Source organism: Rana temporaria, chromosome 3 (genome assembly GCF_905171775.1).
Source record: "Rana temporaria chromosome 3, aRanTem1.1, whole genome shotgun sequence".
Lineage (NCBI taxonomy): Eukaryota > Metazoa > Chordata > Amphibia > Anura > Ranidae > Rana > Rana temporaria.
Window position 1 is genome coordinate 161,504,165 of NC_053491.1, and position 23,434 is coordinate 161,527,598.

A 23,434-nucleotide genomic window follows, 5' to 3' on the forward strand; every position below is an offset into this window, starting at 1 on the left:
ACCCCTTTCTGTCAAGTCTACACCCCTTGCTGTTTAAGACCCACCCTGAAATTTGAGTGGGGACACTAGTTCTGAGGGACTGGGAGGGAACAATGAATTCCCTTAATGTGCACAGATTTCCTCTCACTTTCTGTTTGGCAGGAAGTGAAGGGAAATATCTGCAATGGGACAGGGTCGGTAAAAAATAAACTGACAGGGGCTATAACCCTCCCTTACTCTATCCAAAATAAAATAAAAAGTGTTGCCTATAGTTCTACTTTAAGCACAAAGTTCTGATCATTTTATGGAGAGGACTAAGAAGATATAACCATGCCAATGGTGCAGAAGAAAACATATTGCACATTGAGGAATGTTTGTGGTCCAGGATGATAGGACAGTCAAAATTAGAAGCAGCCCCCCTCTCCCACAGCTGCGGAATGCCCGCCACCCGCATACCAGAAGGAGTGCGGGTGCTTTATGGAGGCGCTAGACTAATTTGCCGCTCAGCCCAGTTTGCCCCATAAGACTGGTGCTACACTAACAGTGCGGCACAAGCCGGCAGGACTCTTTCCATGCTGCCCCCTTGCAAAGTGCTGCCCTAAGCCTGGGCCTTGTTGGCCTTGGCCAGGATACAGCGTTGATTTTAACCATAAAAATAAATAAAATGTAAAAATATCATACAATCCCATATACCTAATTCTATACCCACAGTTGATCATCCAATCATGTGCAAGCAAAAATTCAGCTTTTTTATCTCATTATTTTGCTTGCACGTGATTGGGTACTCTTTGAAGTAAGCAAGGTAAAGCCAATTGAAGCTTTACCTCATTTACTAAGCTCTGAAACAACTGCACTTGCAGAGTGCACAGTCTATTTGCCTTTAGTAAATCAATCCCAATGTCTGAATCCTTTTCTGCTTAATGCCAAATCCAAGTCTCTCTTTAAAGTATACGGACTGATTTCTGCTGTACGATAATAGATTTTCTATTTCAAACTTACATAAGAAAAGCTTTTTGTATGGTGTGCCTGGCAAATTGACTCAAACATTAGTTCAAAAGCACAGTGCAGTCTAGCTGTTCATAATACTGACCTCAAGCACAGAGGGAGGCAAGGCACGGCTGTATCCAATGTCAAATGTTAATAGCTGAAAACATTCAATGCACCTGAAATATTTCAGATAAGTTGTCACAAGATGCAAATATGAGTAAAGTTACAATGATAACATTTAATGCTAAAGGTGACAACCCTTTTTCCACAGCTTTATAAATCTTCAGGCTCAGGCAGCATATGACTTTTCAGCTGTTGAAATACATGTGTTGCCAGCTCTTAAAGGGAATGGGTAGTTTTGTTTAAAATGTCATTATATTGCCAATAATAATAATAATAATAATTGCCAAATATGAAATATAGCATGTTCAAATTGTGCATATTATCTTTTAGCCAGCAGGTAGAACTTTAGACTCCTGCTGGGGAATAAAACTGTTTATGTGCTCTATAGCTTAAAGGGGTTGTAAAGGTACAGTTTTTTTTTTTCATTAATAGCCTCCTTTACCTTAGTGCGCTCTTTCACTTACCTCATCCTTCGATTTTGCTTTTAAATGTCCTTATTTCTTCTGAGAAATCCTCACTTCCTGTTCTTCTGTCTGTAACTACACACCGTAATGCGAGGCTTTCTCCCTGGTGTTGAGTGTCGTCCTTGCCCCCTCCCTTGGACTACAGGAGAGTCAGGACGCCCACTAACACACAGCTCCTTTCTCTATCTGCAACATAGAGAGAGTCCTGACTCTCCTGTAGTCCACGTGGTAATCTACTCTGTCCCAGCTCCCTGCTCCAATGTTGTCTGTATCCAGCGACGGTTGATCTCCGGTCCAGCAATGAGAAGATCCATCCATCCAGAGCGCAGCCACGCCGACCTCCTCTCTCCGCTGGACACAGCCCAGCGAATGACGCGCTGTAGCTTTGACATTTCTTATATAGGGGAGGCAGGGCCACCCGTCACGTGACCCCGCCCCCTCTGACGCACCCTCTGCTACGTCACTGGGGAAGCCCAGTCTTCCCCCTTGCTGGACTTCCCCAGTGACGTAGCAGAGGGTGCATCAGAGGGGGCGGGGCCACGTGACGGGTGGCCCTGCCTCCCCTATATAAGAAATGTCAAAGCTACAGCGCATACAGACAACGTTGGAGCAGGGAGCTGGGACAGAGTAAATTACCACCGCTGAATTTTTTTAATTTTTTTTTTATTAATAAAGGACTTTTTTCTACGGTGTGTGTGTGTGTTTTTTCCAACTATTTACACTTCCTTCAAGAAATGGTAGGGGTACAATGTACCGCATTACCAATTCACATAGGGGGTGGCAGGATCTGGGGGTCCCCTTTGTTAAAGGGGTCTTCCAGATTCTGATAAGCCCCCTGCCCGCCTACCCCCACAACCACCGGGCAAGGGTTGTGGGGATGAGGCCCTTGTCCCCATCAACATGGTGACATTCTCCCCATGTTGAGGGCATGTGGCCTGGTATGGTTCAGGAGAGGGGGGCCGCACTCTGTCCCCCCTCTTTTCTGCGGCCGGCCAGGTTAACGTGCTCGGATAAGGGGTCTGGTGTGAATTTTTGGGGGAACTCCACGCCATTTTTTTTTAATTTGGGGTGGAGTTCCCCTTAAAATCCACACCAGACCTGAAGGGTCTAGAATGGATATTTGGGGGGAACCCCACGTCATTTTTTTTAAATTGACGGCGGGGTTCCCCTTAATTTCCATTCCAGACCTGAAGGGCCTGGAAATTTAATTTGGGGGGACCCCCACGCTATTTTTTTTTTTTTAATGAATGAATCCTCTTTGAATTGCCAGAGCCGACAATTCATAGTCCGGTTTTAAAAGACATTTTTCCTTTCAAAAATTACACTTTGTGCAGAGACAGTTCTAAGTACGGGAAAACATGCGCTATTTCACATGCTAACCTTACACCCCCCCTAGGTACGAAATTTAAAGGAATATTTCACTTTTATTGTTTCACTTTTAGCATTATTAAATTCACTGCTCCCGAAAAAACAGACGTTTTTAAAACTTTCTTTTGCATTAATACATGTCCCCTGGGGCAGGACCCAGGTCCCCAAACACTTTTTAGGACAATAACTTGCATATTAGCCTTTAAAATTAGCACTTTAGGTTTCAAATGTTCGAGTCCCATAGACTTAAACGGGTTCTAAAGTTCACACGAACATTTGGTGCGTTTGCAAGTTCTGGTGCGAACCGAACAGGGGGGTGTTCGGCTTATCCCTATCCCTGAATAAAGTACGAACTGCACTTCTGTGACCTATAGGAGAAGTATAGAGCTTTGGTTATACAGTACTTCTCTTTTAATTCTTGTAGTAAAGCCCCAGCCTGTGCTCTTTGTAAAATATCTCTAAAAAAATATCTAGTAAATTTAAAATTTAAAATTGTCCTGTTGCTGGACAATTTTATAGTGCTGTGTCATCTGTGATCAATTCTTCCTCTTTAAAAACCTTCTGCTGCTTGTCAATTTTACACTGCTGTGTCATCTGTGATCTTTTTATTCTTAATAAAGGCTTGAAAAATATTGGCCTGCAGCAGGGCATTCATCAAACCCATTTTGAAGTCCAAAAATGTGATTGGGGACTTGTACCAATGCAAAAAAAAATAAAAAATTAAAACAGCAAAGAGAATAAGATTGTGGGGAAAAATTACATGTCTGGGAGATGCCTTTAAGCTGTATTTGGTATTACAGAACAATACAATTTTCACAGAGAGCATCACTGACACCACATTCTGGCATCACCTATTTTGAAGGTATATATTTTTTTAACTTGTACTTCTATTTTGGCATAAATACAGCAGCACCCCAGTATGATTAATTCAATTTGAAAGAAAGTATTTTCTGGGTAGTTATGGTTGCAAATGTCTAATTTATTTTTTCACCCAGCAGCAGTAGGCCTGATTTGAATGGTGAAATTAGGAGCCACAATGGATCTAAAAGCTATAAGAGAGTTTACTTTTCAAAAAAACAAAATTAAAATAAAGCTAAAGCCCTCATCCTTCTAACAAAATAGTTTCATAGTATAGTTTGTGAGCTTCTTTTTTTTCCACAGTGCCACACTGTATTTTCTTCAAAGTTTAATAAAACATCAAAAAACATATATAAATATTGTTGTCTTTTTTTATTATTTATTGTCTTTTTTATTGTTGGAAGAAGGGTATTTATATGTGTGGGCAAACGGTTTGTGCCGAGCATAGGTTCACTGAACACCACTGAGCATAAGGCATACGTCAATAGGCTGTTAGGGAGCAAGGCCAGGAAGCCAGCCGCCATGTCTTTGACAATGGATGAGTCATCAGCTGTCAGAGGGCTTCCTCACTGACAGCTAAATGGAAAAAAAACATTGCCAAATTAGCCAGCAATAGCAAATTAAATACAAAAACTGTGTGGGGCCCCTCAAAATCCATACCAGACCCTTATCCGAGCATGCAGCCTGCCAGGCCAGGGGGGGGGGGGGGGTGAGGCCATACCAGCCCAGAAGGTCCTGGTATGGATTTTGGGAGGCACCCCACACTGTTTTTTTTTATTTTGTTGTGAAGTTCCCCTTAATATCCATACCAGATCCGAAGGGCCTGGTATGGACTGGGGAGGGGTCTATGCCAATTATTTCATTGATTCTTATTTATATTCCCGGGATCTGGCAATACATTATAGCAATACATTATAGCCGTGAGCATTTTTTCCTTTGGAAATGTAATTTTGCTGCTGCACAGTAAAACACATGACAAAGATGCACCATTTTACAGGCAGAACAAGGGGACCCCCAGGCATGATATATGAAGCGTTTTTGAGCGTTTTGCAGTAAATATCGTGAAGCAGTATAGTGAATTGATAATTTCAGGATTGCATGCAATATTTAGAAAAAATGTGTCCAGACACCTAAATACCGCAGGCAAGATGCTTTTGTGAATGGAGCCCAATACCTTCTCCCTCTTATTGGTTGTTATGGACACTGTCCTTGCAACCTTAAATGCTGCGGGATGCTAGTTCTCCATCAGGTCCGCTCTCTTTTAACTGACAGCAGGCAGTGGATGGATTCTATAGCCAATAGCAGCCTGTCTATTGACTAAGAATCCACTAACTACTTTCAATCACAAGGGCATTGGACCTCATGGGGAACTCCTGTCTGTCCCAAACACCCCCCTCCCCACTGTTGCAGCTGCACAGGTGCGGAATAAGCACATCGTATGGACTCCAAACTCAGTTTACTAAGACTGGAGCCACCAGAATCTGGAGCAACTGAGCATGACAACTAGATATGTGCACACTGAAATATCTTCGGTCGAATGTTCCACCTACAAGCTATAGGAGAATTCTAATGTTGTATGACTAATAATAATTATATTTATCTGGAGCAACTGAGCATGACAACTAGACATGTGTACACTGAAATATTTAGTTTAGAAATTTAGTTTTCGTCCGAAAAATAAATTTATTTGGTTATTCCTGAAATTCGTTTTTATTTATTTTGTTTTTTGTTAAAAAAATGCATTCGTCCGAAAATCCAAATTAATTAAGGTCGAAACTGTCATTGAAGGCTTATGGTGTCTGTCGAATGTTCTAAGAAGATTCGACGGAATCTTAAAAAAAAAAAAAAAAAAAAAAGATTTGACAGAATCTTTAAAAAAAAAGATTTGATGGAGCAACAAAACTGTACGATGCCGCAATCGTAGATTTCCGGTCGAATGTTCCGCCTACAAGCTATAGAAGAATTCTAATGTTGTATGACTAATAATAATTATATTTATTAATTATTATTACTAGTCAACCAACATTAGAATTCTTGTATAGCCTATGGGCAGAGCATTTCACCATAAATGTCCGCTTGCTGCGATCGTAAGTTTTTAGCTACTTCGTCGAATCTTCATGTCTCTCTATGTCGAATCTTTTCTCTCTATGTCGAATCTTTTCTCTCTATGTAGAATAATATTGGACTAATAGAGTTAAGGTTAGGCACATTCGACTGCAACGAAAACGAAAATAAAGCATTTGTTTATGTCGGATCTTTCGGTTTTCGCTTTCTGTGCTTTCGTTGTCGTTTGTTAAAACGATAATAAAAATAGCGGAAATTTGGGCAAAAATGCATTTGAACGAAAACGAATGTACATGTCTAATGACAACCAATCCGTGTCTTTTTATAATCTTTAAAGCTTAACTGAAAAAGCTGCTTCCAGTTTAATAAATACCCTGCTCAGTGTGCTTCCACATGCAGTGCATGCCCAAGATTCATGAACCTGTCTGCAACAGGTCCATGAATCTGTCACCCAAACTGACATTTGCCGTGTAGAGGCACACATCGGAATTCTGAAGAGTATCTTAGACATGAAATTCCGATAGGCTTTGGAGGAAAAAGCTTTAAAGTGGTTGTAAACTCTCTAACACCACTTTTACCTACAGGTCAGCCTATAACAAGGCTTACCTGTAGGTCACTTCTACATCTCCTAAACTTGCACAGTTTAGGAGATATTCAGTATATGCTCTGCTGCTGACGTCAACGGCACATACGCACTGAAGAAACGGCTTGCTGGAGCCATTTCTTTAGGACTCGCGCCGTTACCGGCGGCTCCCGCCGGAGCCGCGAACCCAGAAGTAAATCCGGTGGAAAATGTATGATGCATACTAGCTCATTATGCCTTTGTCTTGCAGGGTCTGTTTGTTTTGTTTTTCTCTGAGGTTTACAACCTCTAATTAACTAATTTATAGGGCATACAGTCTTCTTAAATGGAGTGGGCATAGAGCAACAATTATGTGAATGATCTGCATTCTAAAGAGATCAGAAAAACAAAATTGTTTCACTGATCTGCTTGCAGTAAACGGAAATCTGCCTAAAGCCTCATACACACGATTAGAATATCAGACGAATGAGCGTCTAATTTTTTTTGGCATGCTAGTCTCATATCGAAAATGAAGAGATTACTAAAATTACAAAAATACTCGTACAGCAAAATACAACTTCATAAGTGATATAATGTGTTGTATTGTAATGTATTCTTTTGTTTCTTGCTCTTCTGTTTTTTTTTCCAGACAAATACTATCTTTTCAGATACTTGTGTATGAACTTTTGGATGAACAGTCATTATCAGATCTCGAAAGCTGTGTACTAATTATCAAATTATCGTACAATCGATTCAAAAGCTTTATTTTTCATCCTGATCGTGTGTACTAGGCATAATGATTGCTCTACTATAATCATTATATCTGCAATTTGCATTGTCTTAATGAACATGCCCACTATAAAGTGAATGCCATAATTTTGGAATATATTTCATCTTTGATGTGCCTGATTATTTAAATACAGATTTAGTTAATCAGATGAGTTTCACACATTTCATGAAACCAGGCAATTAGGATTAATTATCTGCATCATTTTCTCATTTACATTGATTTGCTGAAAAATAATAGGGTTGGACAAAAATGACTAGATTACCTTGATTCATAAATTTGCTCTTCTGTCATTTTTTATTGTTTTGCCAATACTGCTGCGCAGCAGAAAAAATTTACATTTTCAAAATGTATTTATTTTCCACTGATGGAATAAGAAGAAATGTAACATCACAGTATTGAACAGAAAAAAATCCTTTTAGCTTGGGCTGTCCTTATATTCAGTCCACATGGTTTGAATAGGATTTACCTGTTCAGCAAATTTGGTCCTGTAGCAGCTGCCTCGCTCATTACCTCCAGGGTAAGCAACAGCTTGCTTATCATCACCTTCAAGACGTTAAAAGCTTCTTCTGGAGATGTTGTCTTGAAGAAGTGTCCATAGAAGTGCTGGAGCTGTGACGAGAGTGACACAAATACCACACATTTTTCACAAAACCATTAAATCACGGTATTTACTCTGATTAATTGATGTTGTTCTCAGCCATTTATCACTGCAGAAAGCTGTCATTCACTCACATCTGTGTCTAGAAAACAGCATTATTTTCAACATTCACACCCGCAAGCGGCGTGCGGTCATGAACATTCACAAGAAAATTGCCAGCAATGTGATGCCTACAATACATCAGGTGACATAGCTGTGCTACTGGGAAGAAATATCAAGACACTTGTAATGTCACTAGGTCTACTAGGCAACCACGGCTCCTCACTACAAATCTCATCATGCCTCTGCCTCTAGGAGTCATACCTGTGAGGCCTCGTACACACGACCGAGAAAATCTTTTTGGCTCGTCGAGTTTCTCAACAATTTCCTCGACGAAAATGTACACACGACCGATTTCCTCTGCAAAAAAATATCTCCCAGCAAGTTTCTTGCTGGTTTTTGCCGAGAAACTCGGTCGTGTGTAAGAGGTCTGATTGTCAGGGTCTTGCAATGTCTCATGGGTAGTTTCAAAACAGCTGGAGGGCTGAGGTTGCCTACCCCTGTTTGCCTGAATTCACACCTGAACCGGACCCAAAGACGCACAGCACCCTAATGCAATCCAAACCATGGCTGCCCGGACCTGTGTATACCGGCTCCATTGAGAGCCCGTTACACTCACCTGTTATGCGAATTGGATGCAAGGCAGATACAGCATGCCTAGTTTTCTGGCTGAAGATCACCTAGCTCTTTCCAATTTCCCTTTTTCCCCCGACTACCCACAATACAACCCCTCCCCCCTTCCCTTTTTTGATTGGCTCGGGCTGGCCGGTCTGACAGCTTATATACTCTTCTCCACCTCTGGGGAGGCCAGCTCGACAAAGGAGACGGGCCTCTGAAACACGTTGCAGCCACCTATTTGTCAGTCATAGCAACCGGTCATGGTCTCCTGTTGTTGGTGAAGTGAGAGACGCCGCCGATTGTCTTCCACGAGTGGGTCCTTACTTACATATCACACTGACCTCTGAAGCAGTATACAGGTTTCCTTCATATACTGTAAGTGGATATTGAATAAAGTTTAGCTGTTTTATCTCTTATACTCAACTGGCGCCCTGCTTTGTTCTTCTTTGAAGCGCTTTCCTATTAGCCTGACTGTCTCTGGCCCGCCCCTTTCATTCATTGGATTTCAGCTCTTTCAATCGTGGAGGCTCAGCGTCACATCTGGGTATTAGCTTGGGAAGGTTGCAGGTAAATGGGGGATGCTCATTCTTCCAGAGTCACACACAGGTGCATCAAAGTATTTTAAAACTTGCATTGCTTCTCTCAAGAGGTAGTCCGTTTTCTTGAATCAGGGACAAAGATTGAGAGGAGTACTGAGGCAGGGTGCTGTGATGCTTTTAGGAAGCTATGTACAGCACTCTGTTAGCTACTCCCACCAATCTGCCTGCAGAGACTCAATGATTCCTTTACAGGGATTTATCCCTTTGCGCCTAAGGGTAAAACAAATCTTAATGCCTAAGCACAATTTTGCAACTTTGACATGTGTTAGTAAAACTGTACATATCATCACAACTACTTTGTGCATCCAGATAGATTATACCGCATTTTTTTCAGGGCAAATTGGGCTTACATTAGGTGGTAAATGGATATCTCCTGATTTTTTACATTTAGCTGTATATTTCGTGCTACAAACATAACCTTCAACCAAACAACCGAAAATAAATTCTCCGACTCCTGGCAATCACAGTAATACCACATATGCGTATGTTAGTTGTTGTTTGTACCTGTAGTACAGCCCAAAAACAATAGTGCACATTTTGCTTTTTTTTAAATCCTACCTACAACACACTGACACTGATATTAATTCATTTATAAAAACCTGTCCAAAAAATACTGTTCCTCACCTTTGCCCCTGACCTTGACCTTTAACTCTGACTTTGACCCAAACACTAACCCTAGAACTGGCCTAGATCAAACCTTGATCTAGGCATTTTTTGTATTTTTTATGATTATTTTTTTTATTATTATTTATTTATGTATTTATTTTTTACACACTTTTTTTATAGTTTTACTTTGCAAGGAGAGAGACATACTAAGGAGAGAGAGAGAGATACGATGCAGCAACCTCCATTTACAGAGAAAAAACATGGGGGTGGGCTTCACAGAGACTGCTAAAATCAATGCCCATTACTTCATACTCATACTCTTATGCTGCGTACACACGACCATTTTTAATGGTCTAGAAAAACCAACGTTTTTTTTTCAACCCGATTCTTGTTAAGCCTGCCTTGCATACACACGATCGTGAAAAAAAAATGCTTGAGCAAAGCGCTGTGACGTACAACGCGTACGACGGCACTATAAAGGGGAAGTTCCATTCGGATGGCGCCACCCTTGGGGCTGCTTTTGCTGATTTCGTGTTAGTAAAAGTTTGGTGAGAGACGATTCGCGCTTTTCAGTCTTTGTGCTTTTCAGTCTGTTACAGCGTGACGAATGTGCTATCTCCATTACGAAAGCTAGGTTTACCAGAACGAGCGATCCCGTCTCATAAATTGCTTCTGAGCATGCGCGTTTTTTTCACGTTGTTAAAGCCTACACACGACCATTTTTTACGACGTAAAAAACGCCCAAATCGTCCTCTCCATTCCTCCCAGGACTCCTGCTCTCCAGCTCTAATGTTACTTCCTCCCATGCTCGCCTTCAGCACTTCTCCAGAGCCTCTGGAACTCCCTGCCCCGGTCCAAAAGGGTATGTCTGATCAGCTCCTAACCTATCCACCTTTAGGAGATCCCTGAAAATTCATTTATTCAGAGAAGCCTATTCCACACACACCTAGGAACTGTCCCGGAGCCACCATACCATACCATAAAATCGTTCCCTGCATCTATTACCTTTTGTACCACCACCCCCCTCCTTTTAGAATGTAAGCTTTACAAGCAGGGCCCTCCTGTCCCTTCTGTATTGAACTGTTCTGTAATTGTGCTGTCCCCCCTCTACATTGTAAAGCGCTGTGCAGGGGCGGACTGACCATTAGAAACGTATACATTAAATCAGGTATAGGTATGTCAGAGTATCCTTCCCACCAGTTCTCATCTTACACCGCTCTGATCTTCCAATGAATGATCTAAGAGCGTAAACATTCCTAACATTTGTTTTGGATCAGTGATAACTCTTGTGCTTCTAGGCACAGAGCTGAATGCTTAATTAATTGGTTGACCAGTTAAAATTGTTAGGAGACTAATTTTACTTTATTCTGGCATCAAATTAAAGGAAACATTTTAGAATACTTCCCCAGCATATAAATAATCAGTCTACGTTGTAAATCTAACAAATTAAAAATACAATGTATGTTTAAAATTAGAATTTGATTTCCTAACATAGTAGAAGCATGTAAGGTGCAGTGGGGTCTTATTGTAGAAAATGTAACTTTCCAAAAGGGCTGATTCAATGTATATTCAAATACAGGTGATACCATTGGTGATTTCTTTTCAGAAGATGCATGATTGCTTTAGGTCCGTCATACTGAGGCCCCGTACACACGACCGAGTTTCTCGGCAGAATTCAGCCAGAAACTCGGTCGGAGCTGGATTCTGTCGAGAAACTCGGTCGTGTGTACACTTTTCAGCGAGGAAGCCGACGAGGAACTCGTCGGGCCAAATAGAGAACATGTTCTCTATTTCCTCGTTGTTCAATGAGGAAAGTCGGCCCGCCAAGATCCTCGGCGACTTCAACACTGAACTTGACGAGGAACTCAAGGATGTGTTTGGCACGTCGAGTTCCTCGGACGTGTGTACGGGGCCTGACTCTGGCTTTACTAGTCTTTGGCATTTCAGCATCAGCACAATTTGCTTTATCTTTTTCTTGGAGGGGGAATATCTTGGACAATATCGTTTATTTTTTTGTTTGCATTTGTGTTTTTTTTTTTTTTTTTCATTGTGGACTGTCAATTTAAATGTTCATTTTGCTATTATATCCACTGCCTGTTCTTTCTCTTTCTGTAAAAAAAAATATGGCATAATGGAGCGACAAATGTGTTTCGTTTTCTTTTTAGTGCAATCATAGGAACATTATCCACACAGGAGCATTACCTTAGCTTATTTATAATGCACTGTTTACCTTTTGACATTGACATTTTATTTCTGTACTCTGTGTTTTTATTTCTGTGCTTGCATGGAAATGCAGGCACATATGGAGACCTGGAGTGAAATGCAGACACATATGAAGACCTGGAGTGAAATGCAGGCACATATGAAGACCTGGAGTGAAATGCAGGCACATATGAAGACCTGGAGTGAAATGCAGGCACATATGGAGACCTGGAGTGAAATGCAGGCACATATGGAGACCTGGAGTGAAATGCAGGCACATATGGAGACCTGGAGTGAAATGCAGGCACATATGGAGACCTGGAGTGAAATGCAGGCACATATGGAGACCTGGAGTGAAATGCAGGCACATATGGAGACCTGGAGTGAAATGCAGACATGCTGCAGATTTCGACACAGCAATCTTTGGCTTTTGCTGCCTGATTTCTAAGGTGAACAGGGCGCATGTTTTCTGTGTGCCTTTGAATAGACTGGGGTTTTAAGGGCCAGTTCACACCAGAACGCGATCTGCAGTGGGTGTCAATGTCCACTTATTGACACTCCAAATGCAGGTCACAAATGCAGTGTATAATTAGTTGTACTACTATACCATGCGATCCGGTGGATGTGCATTTTATAAAGTAATGCATGGACTACCTTTGGTGTAGTACAGTGTGATTTCAACCCAATCAAATGAATGGGCTGAAATCACACTACACACAGGTCTCATGTGAATCACACAGGAATGTATAGCAGTATGTCTTGCACGCTTTTGGACGTATGACACAGAGCAGAGCCGGCGTTTTGGATAACTCCTACCTTTAAGGTCCCACAGTCTGTTTCCCAAATCCCCCTTAGAGGGAATCCACATGGACAAACTGTACAAGGTCATGATCTTTGCTGATTTTTTTTGGATCCCATCCAACAGTGATAACAATATACACCTGCCTCTTATGATTTTGATTAGGACAATCCTCCAAGCTCTCATCTATGGATAAGGTCCCTCAATATGCTGTTTTTCACTATTTTTGGAGCCGGTTCTTTGCTCCGTTTTGTCTCCTTTATCCTTCCCTTCCCCATTCTTCTACCCCCCCCTTTTTCCCTTTTCACAGTGCACTGTTGCATGGACTGGGTGCCTTGTGTTTCCTGGATATTCTCTTAACCATGTACCAATAGGATACCCTGAAGAAACTATTGGAGAAACACGTAGCGATCCATCGGCGCTGATACTGTGATTCTGGTAGTTTGGGCTCCAGTCAGAAGGGATCTTCTTGGCTACAGTGATACCAGTCTATGGGCCATCTAATGTATGCGGTTTTACATGTTCAGCCTCCCCATATACTCATGGGATAGTGTACATGCATACCCCACTTTTGAGTACACAATGGGGTTTATTTACTAAGGCTGTAAAGAGCAAAATCAGGCTCACTTCTGCATAGAAACCAATGAGCTTCCAGGTTTTATTACCAAAGCTTCATTGAACAAGCTGGGGTTAGAAGCTCATTGGTTTCTATGCAGAAGTGAGCCTGATTTTGCGCTTTCCAGCTTTAGTAAATAAACTCCATTGTGTACTTAAAACTGGGGTATGTCTATGTACTCTTTTTTTATCATAAGTTCTCATGTGATCTAATACATTTTGTTATTTTATCATAATGTGAGGTCATCTTCTTTCCTATTGGGATTATAGTGGTAACCTTAAAAGTACATTTTCTATTTTTTCCCTTTTTTTTTCTGCGTTCATATACATTATTGGATGCCACTCTCTGCAGTACATGTCTCGTACCTTTTTCACAACGTATAGCACGTTCCTGAGAGATTCATGGCGTGAACCAGCCCTTAGTGCAGGAAAATTACACTTTCTGCACAAGTATGATTGAGTCCTTAGTAGCAAGTCAGCAATGGCTGCTCCCAATTTTCTGTACTTACAGATTCTGTTTAAAGGTGTCATTCTACAAAAGGTAAATAAGCAATTACGCTTAAGTGGCCTTTTCCTAGGGGACTTCAGTAGAGTTATAATTAAACAATTAACAGGCCTAGTGCTATTGCTATTGTAACAGCTGTGGCTGCATAATGTGCAGTTTACCTCCAGCAATGTATAGCCCTGGCCTTAAGACTAGGATAAGCTGATTAAAACAAATCAACCTACATGTATGAACTAGACTAAGCATGATGCTACAGTGCTTAGTGTTGCTGCCTGGCAGCACTGAAATTCTGGGCTCATATCCCAGTAAGACCCTTTCTACTTGGTGTTAAATGTTCTCTTCTTGTGTGCATGGGTTCTTTCAGCTGCTCAGGGCCGTCTAACAGGAAAACATATTGGTAGATCATTTAGCGTTGAATCAGACTGGTTCTAGTGTGTGTTCAGCTTTGTGGGCCTGTAAATGAGACTTTGCAGTGCATGCCTTACTGGATGAAATGTGGAATAAATATCCAATTACTATTAAAATACTGGTAATAATCTCTATTTACAGGAAAAAGATAGACTAAAGCTGAGCTTCACTCCAAAGAGGAAGTTCCACTTTTCTGCCTCGACCCCCCTCCTCCGCTGCCACATTTGGCACGTTTTGGGGGAGGGGGAGTGTGTGTCTGGTTTTCACAGGTACCTGCTCCCACGTCCGGTTCAGTTCACCACGGCAAAGTGAGCCGGAAGTTGGGCCCCCTCCTCCTTCTCCCCCATGGCCAGCCCATTGAGAAAGTGCAGCGTGATTCGCGTGTGCAGCAGGAGACCAGCTGTGAAGCCGCAAGGCGATTCAACAATCACCCTGGGTGAGGACACCGCTGGATGCTTGGACAGGCAAGCTCTCCTATAGTAAAAGTCAGCAGCTATTTATTTTTATTTTTTGGGACTCCTCTTTAGGGCAAAACTTTTTTTTTTTTTCATTTTGGCTAGCGTAATGCCCCGTCAGAATAAACTCCGACGGGTTTTTCTGACGGAATTCCACTCAAGCTGTCTAGCATACACACGGACCCATTAAATTCCGACCGTCAAAAACGTGGTGACGTACAACATTACGACGAGCTTAGAAAAATGAAGTTCAATGCTTCCGAGCATGTGTTGAATTGTTTCCAAGCATGCGTGTTTTTTTCTCCGTCGGAGTTCCATACAGACGAACGGAATTTCCGATAGAAATAAATGTTTTCCGTCTGAAAAAAGGAGAACATGTTCTCTTTCTAAGTCCGTCAGAATTTCTGACGGAAAAAGTCAGATGAAGCATACACACACGGTCTGAATATCCAATGAAAAAATTCCGTCTGACTTTTTCCATCGGAAAATCCGTCCGTGTGTACGTGGCATTAGGAGGTGTTGTAGCTAGGGTTGTCCCGATACCACTTTTTTAGGACCGAGTACAAGTACCGATACTTTTTTTCATGTACTCACCGATACCGATTACCAATACTTTTTTTTAAATGCAGCCATGTGTCCCCAAATGCAGCCTTGTCCCTAAATGCAGCCTTGTCCCTAAATGCAGCCTTGTCCCTAGATGCAGCCATGTCCCTAATGCAGCCTTGTCCCTGATGCAGCCATGTCCCTGATGCAGCCATGTCCCTAGATGCAGCCATGTCCCTGATGCAGCCATGTCCCTAGATGCAGCCATGTCCCTAGATGCAGCCATGTCCCTAGATGCAGCCATGTCCCTAATGCAGCCTTGTGTCCCCTAAGAGAAAGCCAAGTCCACCCCCCCCTCGCCACTGCCGACATCTAGTTGATCAGTGCTGGGGGAACATAACAGCTTTCATTTGAATAGCTGTGTGTTCCCCGCCGCGCCTCGTCATGTATAGACACTCCCCCTTGCCCGGGCACTTTGATAGACAGATCACCCGTCCAATACTGGGACAGGTGATCTGTCTATCAAAGTTTTTGGGCAAGGGGGAGTGTTTATACATGAGGCACGGTGGGGAACACACAGCTATTCAAATGAAAGCTGTTGTGTTCCCCAAGCGCAAATTAACTAGATGTCGGCAGTGGCGGGGGGGGGACTTGGCTTTGTCTTAGGGGACTAGGCGGCAGCGGCAGCAGCTCTCCTCTCCTCCATACGAGGACTGCTCTGCTCTGCTCTCCGCCCCCTCTCCGCCCCCTCTCCACCCGCACTCCACCCGCACTCCACCCCCTCTCCACCAGCTCTCAGGAAAAAAAAAAGTATCGGGTCAGGCATTGGGAGCATTTGCGCAAGTACTCGCGCAAATGCTCAGTATCGGTCCCGATCCCGATACTAGTATCGGGACAACCCTAGTTGTAACCCCTGTCATTTTCCTTTTTTTACCATGTTTGCCCATTGGGGAGATTTCCCTTTCTGTCCCATAGACAAAACAGGACGTCAGAAGAAATCCATCCAAAATGAGAGAATCTCTGGTTGTCATCAGAACCAGGGTCCCCATTGGAAGATTTCCCCACTTTTCCTGTTTTTGGTGAAAACCCAAAATGTGGTATTTTCTTTCCCTTTCACTCTTGGTGATAACAGTAAATAGGACAAATCGAGAGGGTGACATAGAGAACAATACCAAATGACAAGTGTTCTAAACCCTCTCCACTCTATCCAAAACTAAAAAAATAAAAATTAATTGCCTTTAATGATCTAATATGACTGCATTGCTTTTATAACACCCAGTCTAGTTTGGTGTGCCTGCCAAACTTCCATAGAATGAATGCTTGATGTCAGATTCTCTGTTTTGAGAGATGATTGCTACTTTTCTATGATTCTGTTTGTACTTACACAATTAAAGGAAAAATTAACAGGAGAGGTGAAAAAAGAAAGAAAAATAAAATAAAAAGGACGGTGAGGGAAAAGAAGATAAATACACGCTTTGTATGTCTAGTGGTGAAATGCAGAAGCTGTCATAGTGCTGACAGCACCTCAAAGATCTAATAAGAAAATTGGAACACATTTAGAAACCTAATACTCAGTCATCAGCTTCTTTATAGAGAATGTTGTCTGTCATCTAGTCAGAATTATCTTGTCTCATGTATAGTGTGGTAGCGTAGATTAACTTTTTATCGTTTTTGTACCCTGATAAATGTATCAAATTATAATTTACCCAAGGACTTTTACTTACCCTCAACAGGTTATTGTTACGGTATTTAATTTACTAATCTGATGGGGACACCTTGTGGTCAAACATTTTATTTTTCCCCAGGAAAACATTACTCAAGATCAGTAGATAGGAACCCGTGTTTGTTGGGTCTAACACAAATGACCATTTTATCATTTTATAATGTTATGCAGTGTTCTATAAGCACATCACATGACAGTCAGAAAACAAATGTGAACCACGGTAAAAGACTAATAAGCCATTCAGGGAAACTCTGTAAACCTTTATCGCTTTTGACACGCAACTGGGTGGGCTTTGGGTGCGCCCCAAGCCCACCCTTTTTTGAAGCCTATTGGAGCCTATGGCTTCAAAGCCCACCCCCTTCCGGGCACCCTTATGTAGATCAGGGGGATGGACTGCCATTAATGCATGTCATTGCATGCCAGCCAATAAAGATGGCCACAGCCTGGCAGAAGAAGCCATGTAGAAGATGCCGATGTCGGCGTGGCACAAAGAACCACTGAAGCATAGGTAAGTATTTTGGGGTTTAGGTCTGCTTTAAGTTTAGGTTCACGTCTATGCAGGCTGTGCTTGATGCGTTTTTCAAGCATGTTTTGCGGTGCGCTTTGCAATGCAAATTTTTGATGCTATTTTGCATGCAGTTTTTATTAATTTAGCTTTTTTTTTCTTTAACCACTTCAATACAGGGCACTTTCGCACCTTCCTGTCCAGCCCAATTTTCTGCTTTCAGTGCTGTCACTTTTTAAATGACAATTGCAAGGTCATGCTACCCTATACCCAAACAAAATTTTTATAATTTTGCTCCCACAAATAGAGCTTTCTTTTGGTGGTATTTGATCACCTCTGCGGTTTTTATTTTTTGCTAAAAGAAAACAAAATTTTTGAAAAAAATATGTTTTTCTTTGTTTTGTTTTAAAATTGTTTAAATAATTAAGTTTTATCTTACACTGATGGCCACTGATAAGCTGCACTGATGGGCACTGATAAGGCTGCACTGATGGGGTGGCACTGACGATGGGCACTGAAAGGCTGCACTGATGGGTACGTATGGGTGGCACTGATCAACGGCACTGCAAGGCAGCACTAATGGGTATTGATGGGCACTAATGGCTGGCACTGATAGGCATTTTTCATTGGCACTGATTGGCAGCTGACTGGGCACTGATTGGCATTTCCCTGGTAGTCTAGGGTGGCATACCTTGTGGTCCAAAGTGGTGGCCATCCCCGGTGGTCCGGGCGGCATCCTGGTGGTCCTAGACGGGTATCCCGAGGCGGGGCTGCACTGATAAACAATTAGCAGAGACCCCCCCTGTGAGGAAAGCCGCCGATCGGGTCTCTTCTACTCGCGTCTGTCAGACATGAGTGAGGAGAAGCCGATCAACGGCTCTTCCTGTTTACATCGTGATCAGCCGTGATTGGACACGGCTGATCATGTGGTAAAGAGTCTCTGTTAAAAAGACTCTTTACCTAGATTGGAGTTGCGGTGTGTCAGACTGACAAGCTGCAACAAAGATTGCTGTGATGCGCGAACTCGGGGGCGCGCAGCGGATTGTTATCCCTACCATGTCATATGACGTCCGGTCAGGATAACACAACCACTTTGCCGATGTCATTTTGCTATATGGTGGGCGACGAGTGGATAAACACACTGTAAACCCATTGTATATAGCTGCCTTCTAAGGAGCGGCCAACATGTACTTAACCACTTGCTGACCAACTGCGACAATTTATGGTGGCAGGTCAGATCTATTGCGCGAATTGCTGTTCATTAAGAGATATAGTGGGCGCCGGGGCCAATGAGCGTGGCCGATGTATACCGGCCAGCCGCGATCGCTCCATAGAGAGGCAGAACAGGGATCTATCAATGTGAACAAACAGATTCCTGTTCTGTCAGGGGAGTACAGTGTGATCATCTGTTCCTAGTGATCAGGAACAGCAATATCTCTGTACCAGTCAGTCCACCCCCCCCCCCTCAGTTAGAAACACCTCCCTAGCCCATTGATCGCCCTCTAGTATTAACCCCTTCCCTGCCAGTGTCATTTATAGCACTGACCGCTGTATAAATGTCACTGGTCCCAAAAAAGTGTCAAAGGTTTCCGATCTGTCTGCTGCAATGTCGCAGTCCCACTAAAAATCGCTGATGAGCCCCATTACTAGTAAAAAAAAAAAAATAATAATCCCATAAATCTATCCCCTATTTTTAGATGCTATAACATTTGCGTAAACCAATATACGCTTATTGCGATTTTTTTTTTTACCAAAAATATGTAAAAAAATATGTAAAAAATATATTGCCCTAAACTGATAAAGAAATTATGGATTTGGAGGGGACCTCACCATGCCAATTTAAAAAAAAAAAAACAAACAAACAAACAAACACTTAACCAAGCATGCTGTCTGGCAGGTCAGGAAAGGAAAGAGACATGCAAGCCCCCCCCCCCCCCACCACCACCACCCCAAAGCACCTTGTTCCTATGTTTATGGAGACAAGGACCTCTTCCCCACAACCCTGGCCAGTCATTGTAGGGATGCCTCTTCAAAAAAGTAGTGTAGCGAGTAAGCAATCACCCAGAGAACCTGCCCCTTATGACAGGATGTGATGTAAAAAAATTGGTGTGGGGGGGTCACCTCCAAAGCCACCAGACCCAAAGGAACTTGGTATTGATTGGGGGGGTGGGGCTATGCCATTTTTTCATAATTTTTGTTTGGTCAGCAGCTCTAAACAGTGTTTTTTAAAGGAAAAAAAACACACAAAATGCAAAACGCATTAAAAATCACATCACAAATGCAACACTTGCGTTTCTGATGTGACTCCATTGAAGTCTATTACACACACAAAACATGGGAAAAAAGCCCCCAACCCTTTCCAAAAATGCACCAGCTGCAAAGCGCATATATTTGAACGTGTACAATAGAAAACCCTTTCAAATGGACTGTAATGCGTTTCTGCAAACAGCAAAACACACTGAAAATGCATAGGTGTGAATGTAGGGTCATGGCAGACCTTCATGCAATAATAAAACTCTGCATTTTTCTAATCCTCACTCTTTTACTTTTTTTAAATATGTACAGTACATAGATTAGCATGTTGTGCTATCAATTATTTTGAAGGCCACCCCAATGCATTACTACAAAGCAGCCCCAACATATGAGTTTCAAAGCACCGCAATCCACTGTAATGTACTAACATGTGTTAGGGTGCGCTGCAGTGGGAAAAATGCTGCATGTCCATTTTTTGTTCTGTTCTTGTACTCCTTCTCAAAATGATTGGGATGCCTCAATGCAATGCACGTTAACATGCGACACAAGGCACGTTAACAATTATGTGTAAATAGAACGCACAGGAACGGAGAAGTGCAAATGGGCCATATAGATTAACGGAGGTTCATTTTTGGGGCTTAACTTCTTTAAAGGAACGTATCACTTTTTATAATGATCTAAAGATCAAACTCAGCCCTACTCAAAGCTGGCGATTTGGACTTGTATAAAATCATATCACATAACATCAGTTGTTGGGAAAAATTCTGGATTTTGGCTGTCATTGAGAATGACAAAATATGACCCTACCACAGCCAAAAAAAAACTGGGCACCATTTAAATACATTTAAAAATACACTACAGTAGTCCCATTTAATAAAAAATTCTCTGTGTAAGTAGAGTATTGCTAAAAGATCTCACCGCCACCTACTGGGAAAATACCGCACTGCAGCCTCGTTTTTTCCAAAAGAAATGTGCATTTTATAAGCAGTGGTTCCACAAGTGGCACTAAAGATTGCATACAGAACACAACACAGAATCACAGGCAGAGTTGTACCCATCATCATCTATTAAAAGAAGATATACCTTCATTGTTGTAAATGGCTTGTTGGGTTGGTCCTGGACCATTGCAGTGGAATGAATAAATGCACGCAGTGGTGAATATGATGTGATTAGTACAAATACCCTGACAAGCGGAGAGGCTGGTGATGGTTTGTGATGGTGAGATGATACATTTCTGTAATAAATAAATATGTAAAAAAAATAAAAAAAAATCAGCACATATCACTATTTTATATAAATATATTTTAAAACATTGATAATAACTTACAAAAGGGGACGAGGGAAGGGCACCAAGAAACCATATATTGTAGTTAGTTCATTTGACTATCCATCCATGCTTGTGAGTGTACAACTATATGTTTTTCTGTAATTACTCAATAAAATTAACTAGTTACACTATACAGTTGCTTGGCACCCCTCTCTGCTCCCTTCTTGTCTTTGTAGCTTCCATGAGCCAGATCCACAACGAGCGGGTGCAACTTAACTTTCCCGATTTAAGTTACACCGCCGCAATTTTTCCAAGTTAGTGCCCGATCCACAAAGCACTTACCTGGAAATTTGCAGCGGTGTAACTTAAATCCGTCCGGCACAAGGCGGGCCCAATCAAATAGGGCGAGTCCCATTTAAATTAGGCGCACTCCCACGCCGGACGTACTGCGCATGCTCTGTTGGGTAAATTACCCGACGTGCATTGCGCTAACTGACGTTGCACCGACGTCATTTGCTTAGACGTTAACGTAAATGGCGTCCAGCGCTAATTCACGGACATCTTACCCAAACGACGTTGATGTTTAAATTTCGACCCGGGAACGACGGCCATACTTAACATGGCTTAAGAGAACTAGGGCTCAGCCCTAGTTTTATGCGGCGTAACCCGACGGAAACTACGTAGATTTAGATCGACGGGCCGTTCGGGACGTTCGGGGATCGCCGTAAGTCTTCATTTGCATATTCTACGCCGGCCGCAATGGCCTTGCCACCTAGCGGCCAGCCTAGAATTGCATCCTTTAGATGCGACAGTGTAATTCAATTACACCTGTCGGATCTTAGGGCTAGCTATGCGTAACTGATTCTAAAAATCAGTCGCATAGTTAGAAACAGAGATACGATGGCGTATCAGTAGATACGCCGACGTATCTCGTTTGTGGATCTGGCCCTATGTTCCCAGAATGTATTGAGGAAACAGCCTTGCTCCAATCCTTGTAGCAATTGATGTCTAGTTTTAGTCTAACCTCCAGGAATCATTTTATTTACTCCTTATCAATTGGTTACTTTGTAGAGTTTATGTATTTTAAACCAAATGTTTTTACCAGTTTTGATACATTCGTTTTGAGACTTACAAAGTAACACTTGTACAGGTTGCTTGAGGCTTATGTTGACTTGGGAGTATATGACAATTTGAAGTAGATTGAGTGCCACAGGCAATTTTTCTTCCTCCCTTTTCTTCGATAATAATAATAATTTCCATATCAAATCCATGCTGCATTATTACACCAATAACACCTTGCTGGAAACTGCAGGATACATTTTTAAAAAAACATGTACACCTTGGCAGACAATGTGTACTGCTGGGAGCAGTATTGATTCTTTCCCTCGATTCTACCAAAGTACAGATGCTTTAGGTATTGAGAAAACAATCAATATTAAGGGAATTTTTGCAACTTTTTGCTAAATATTAGATTTTTTTATTGCTATTTCTCAACCTTATGAAGGACATATGTATGGTGATTTGTGATTGTTTTCAATTGCCCGTTCTAGATCAATCCCCACAACACACCCAAATGTGTTCCATACAGTATATTGTGATTGCATATAGGATCCATTGGTCATAAATCTAAACCAGGGGTCTCCAAACCTTCTAAACAAATTTGCCAGTTTACTGTCCTGAAGACTTTAGGGGGCCGGACTATGGACATGGGGGGTAGAAAAGATCGCAATGTCAGTGGGAAAAAAAATAATACCAGGGGCGGACTGACCATTCAGGCACTCGGGCACTTCCCGAGGGCCCCATCAGGGTTGCCAGCCTCAGTAAAACTGGGACAGTATGTAAAAATCTGTGTTTTTTTTTTACATCTGTCCCTGAAATGTCCCTTACCGACATCCTTTTGGTCTAAAAATCACAAGATTATAGCTGCCCCGCCTCTCCAGTATCTTTTCAGTGTGTGTTTATGTATATTCTGTGTGTATGTATGCTGTGTGTGTATACTGTGTATGCATACTGTATAGCCCCATACACACTATCAGTTTTCCTGCAGGTTTTTCTCTTCAGGTTTACCAAAACCATCTAATATGAGGTCAAACCTCAAGAGTTTCAATTTGTATGCAATCAGGCAGGCCCTTTCACTACATGGTTTTGGTAAACCTGAAGAGAAAAACCTTCAGGAAAACTGATAGTGTGTATGGGGCTTAAGTGTGTGTGTGTGTGTATACTATGTGGCCCCATAATCTCCTATTGCCTGAGGGCTCCATAATCTCCTATTGCCCGGGGGCCCCATAATCTCCTATTGCCTGCGGGCCCCTGAATAAAACCCCATAGTTTGTTTCAGTGGAAGTAATTGCGCCCCATCTTTGGTGTCAGTGGGAGGCATTGTGCCCCATCGATGATGTCATTGGGAGGAATTTCACCCATCATTGAGGTCATTGGGCCTCATT

At 42.1% G+C, this 23,434-nt stretch overlaps 1 protein-coding gene across 1 annotated transcript in view; it reads right to left on the reverse strand.

Moving 5' to 3' along the window:
* Positions 1-23,434, reverse strand: part of CPED1 (cadherin like and PC-esterase domain containing 1) — a 408,757-nt gene that overhangs the window by 216,510 nt on the left and 168,813 nt on the right. Inside the window, exons 6-8 of the mRNA XM_040343743.1 lie at positions 20,807-20,957; positions 7,662-7,804; positions 1,070-1,142 (exon numbers count right to left, since the gene is read on the reverse strand). Coding sequence (XP_040199677.1) covers positions 1,070-1,142; positions 7,662-7,804; positions 20,807-20,957 — 367 coding nt within the window. The remainder of the gene's footprint in view (positions 1-1,069; positions 1,143-7,661; positions 7,805-20,806; positions 20,958-23,434) is intronic.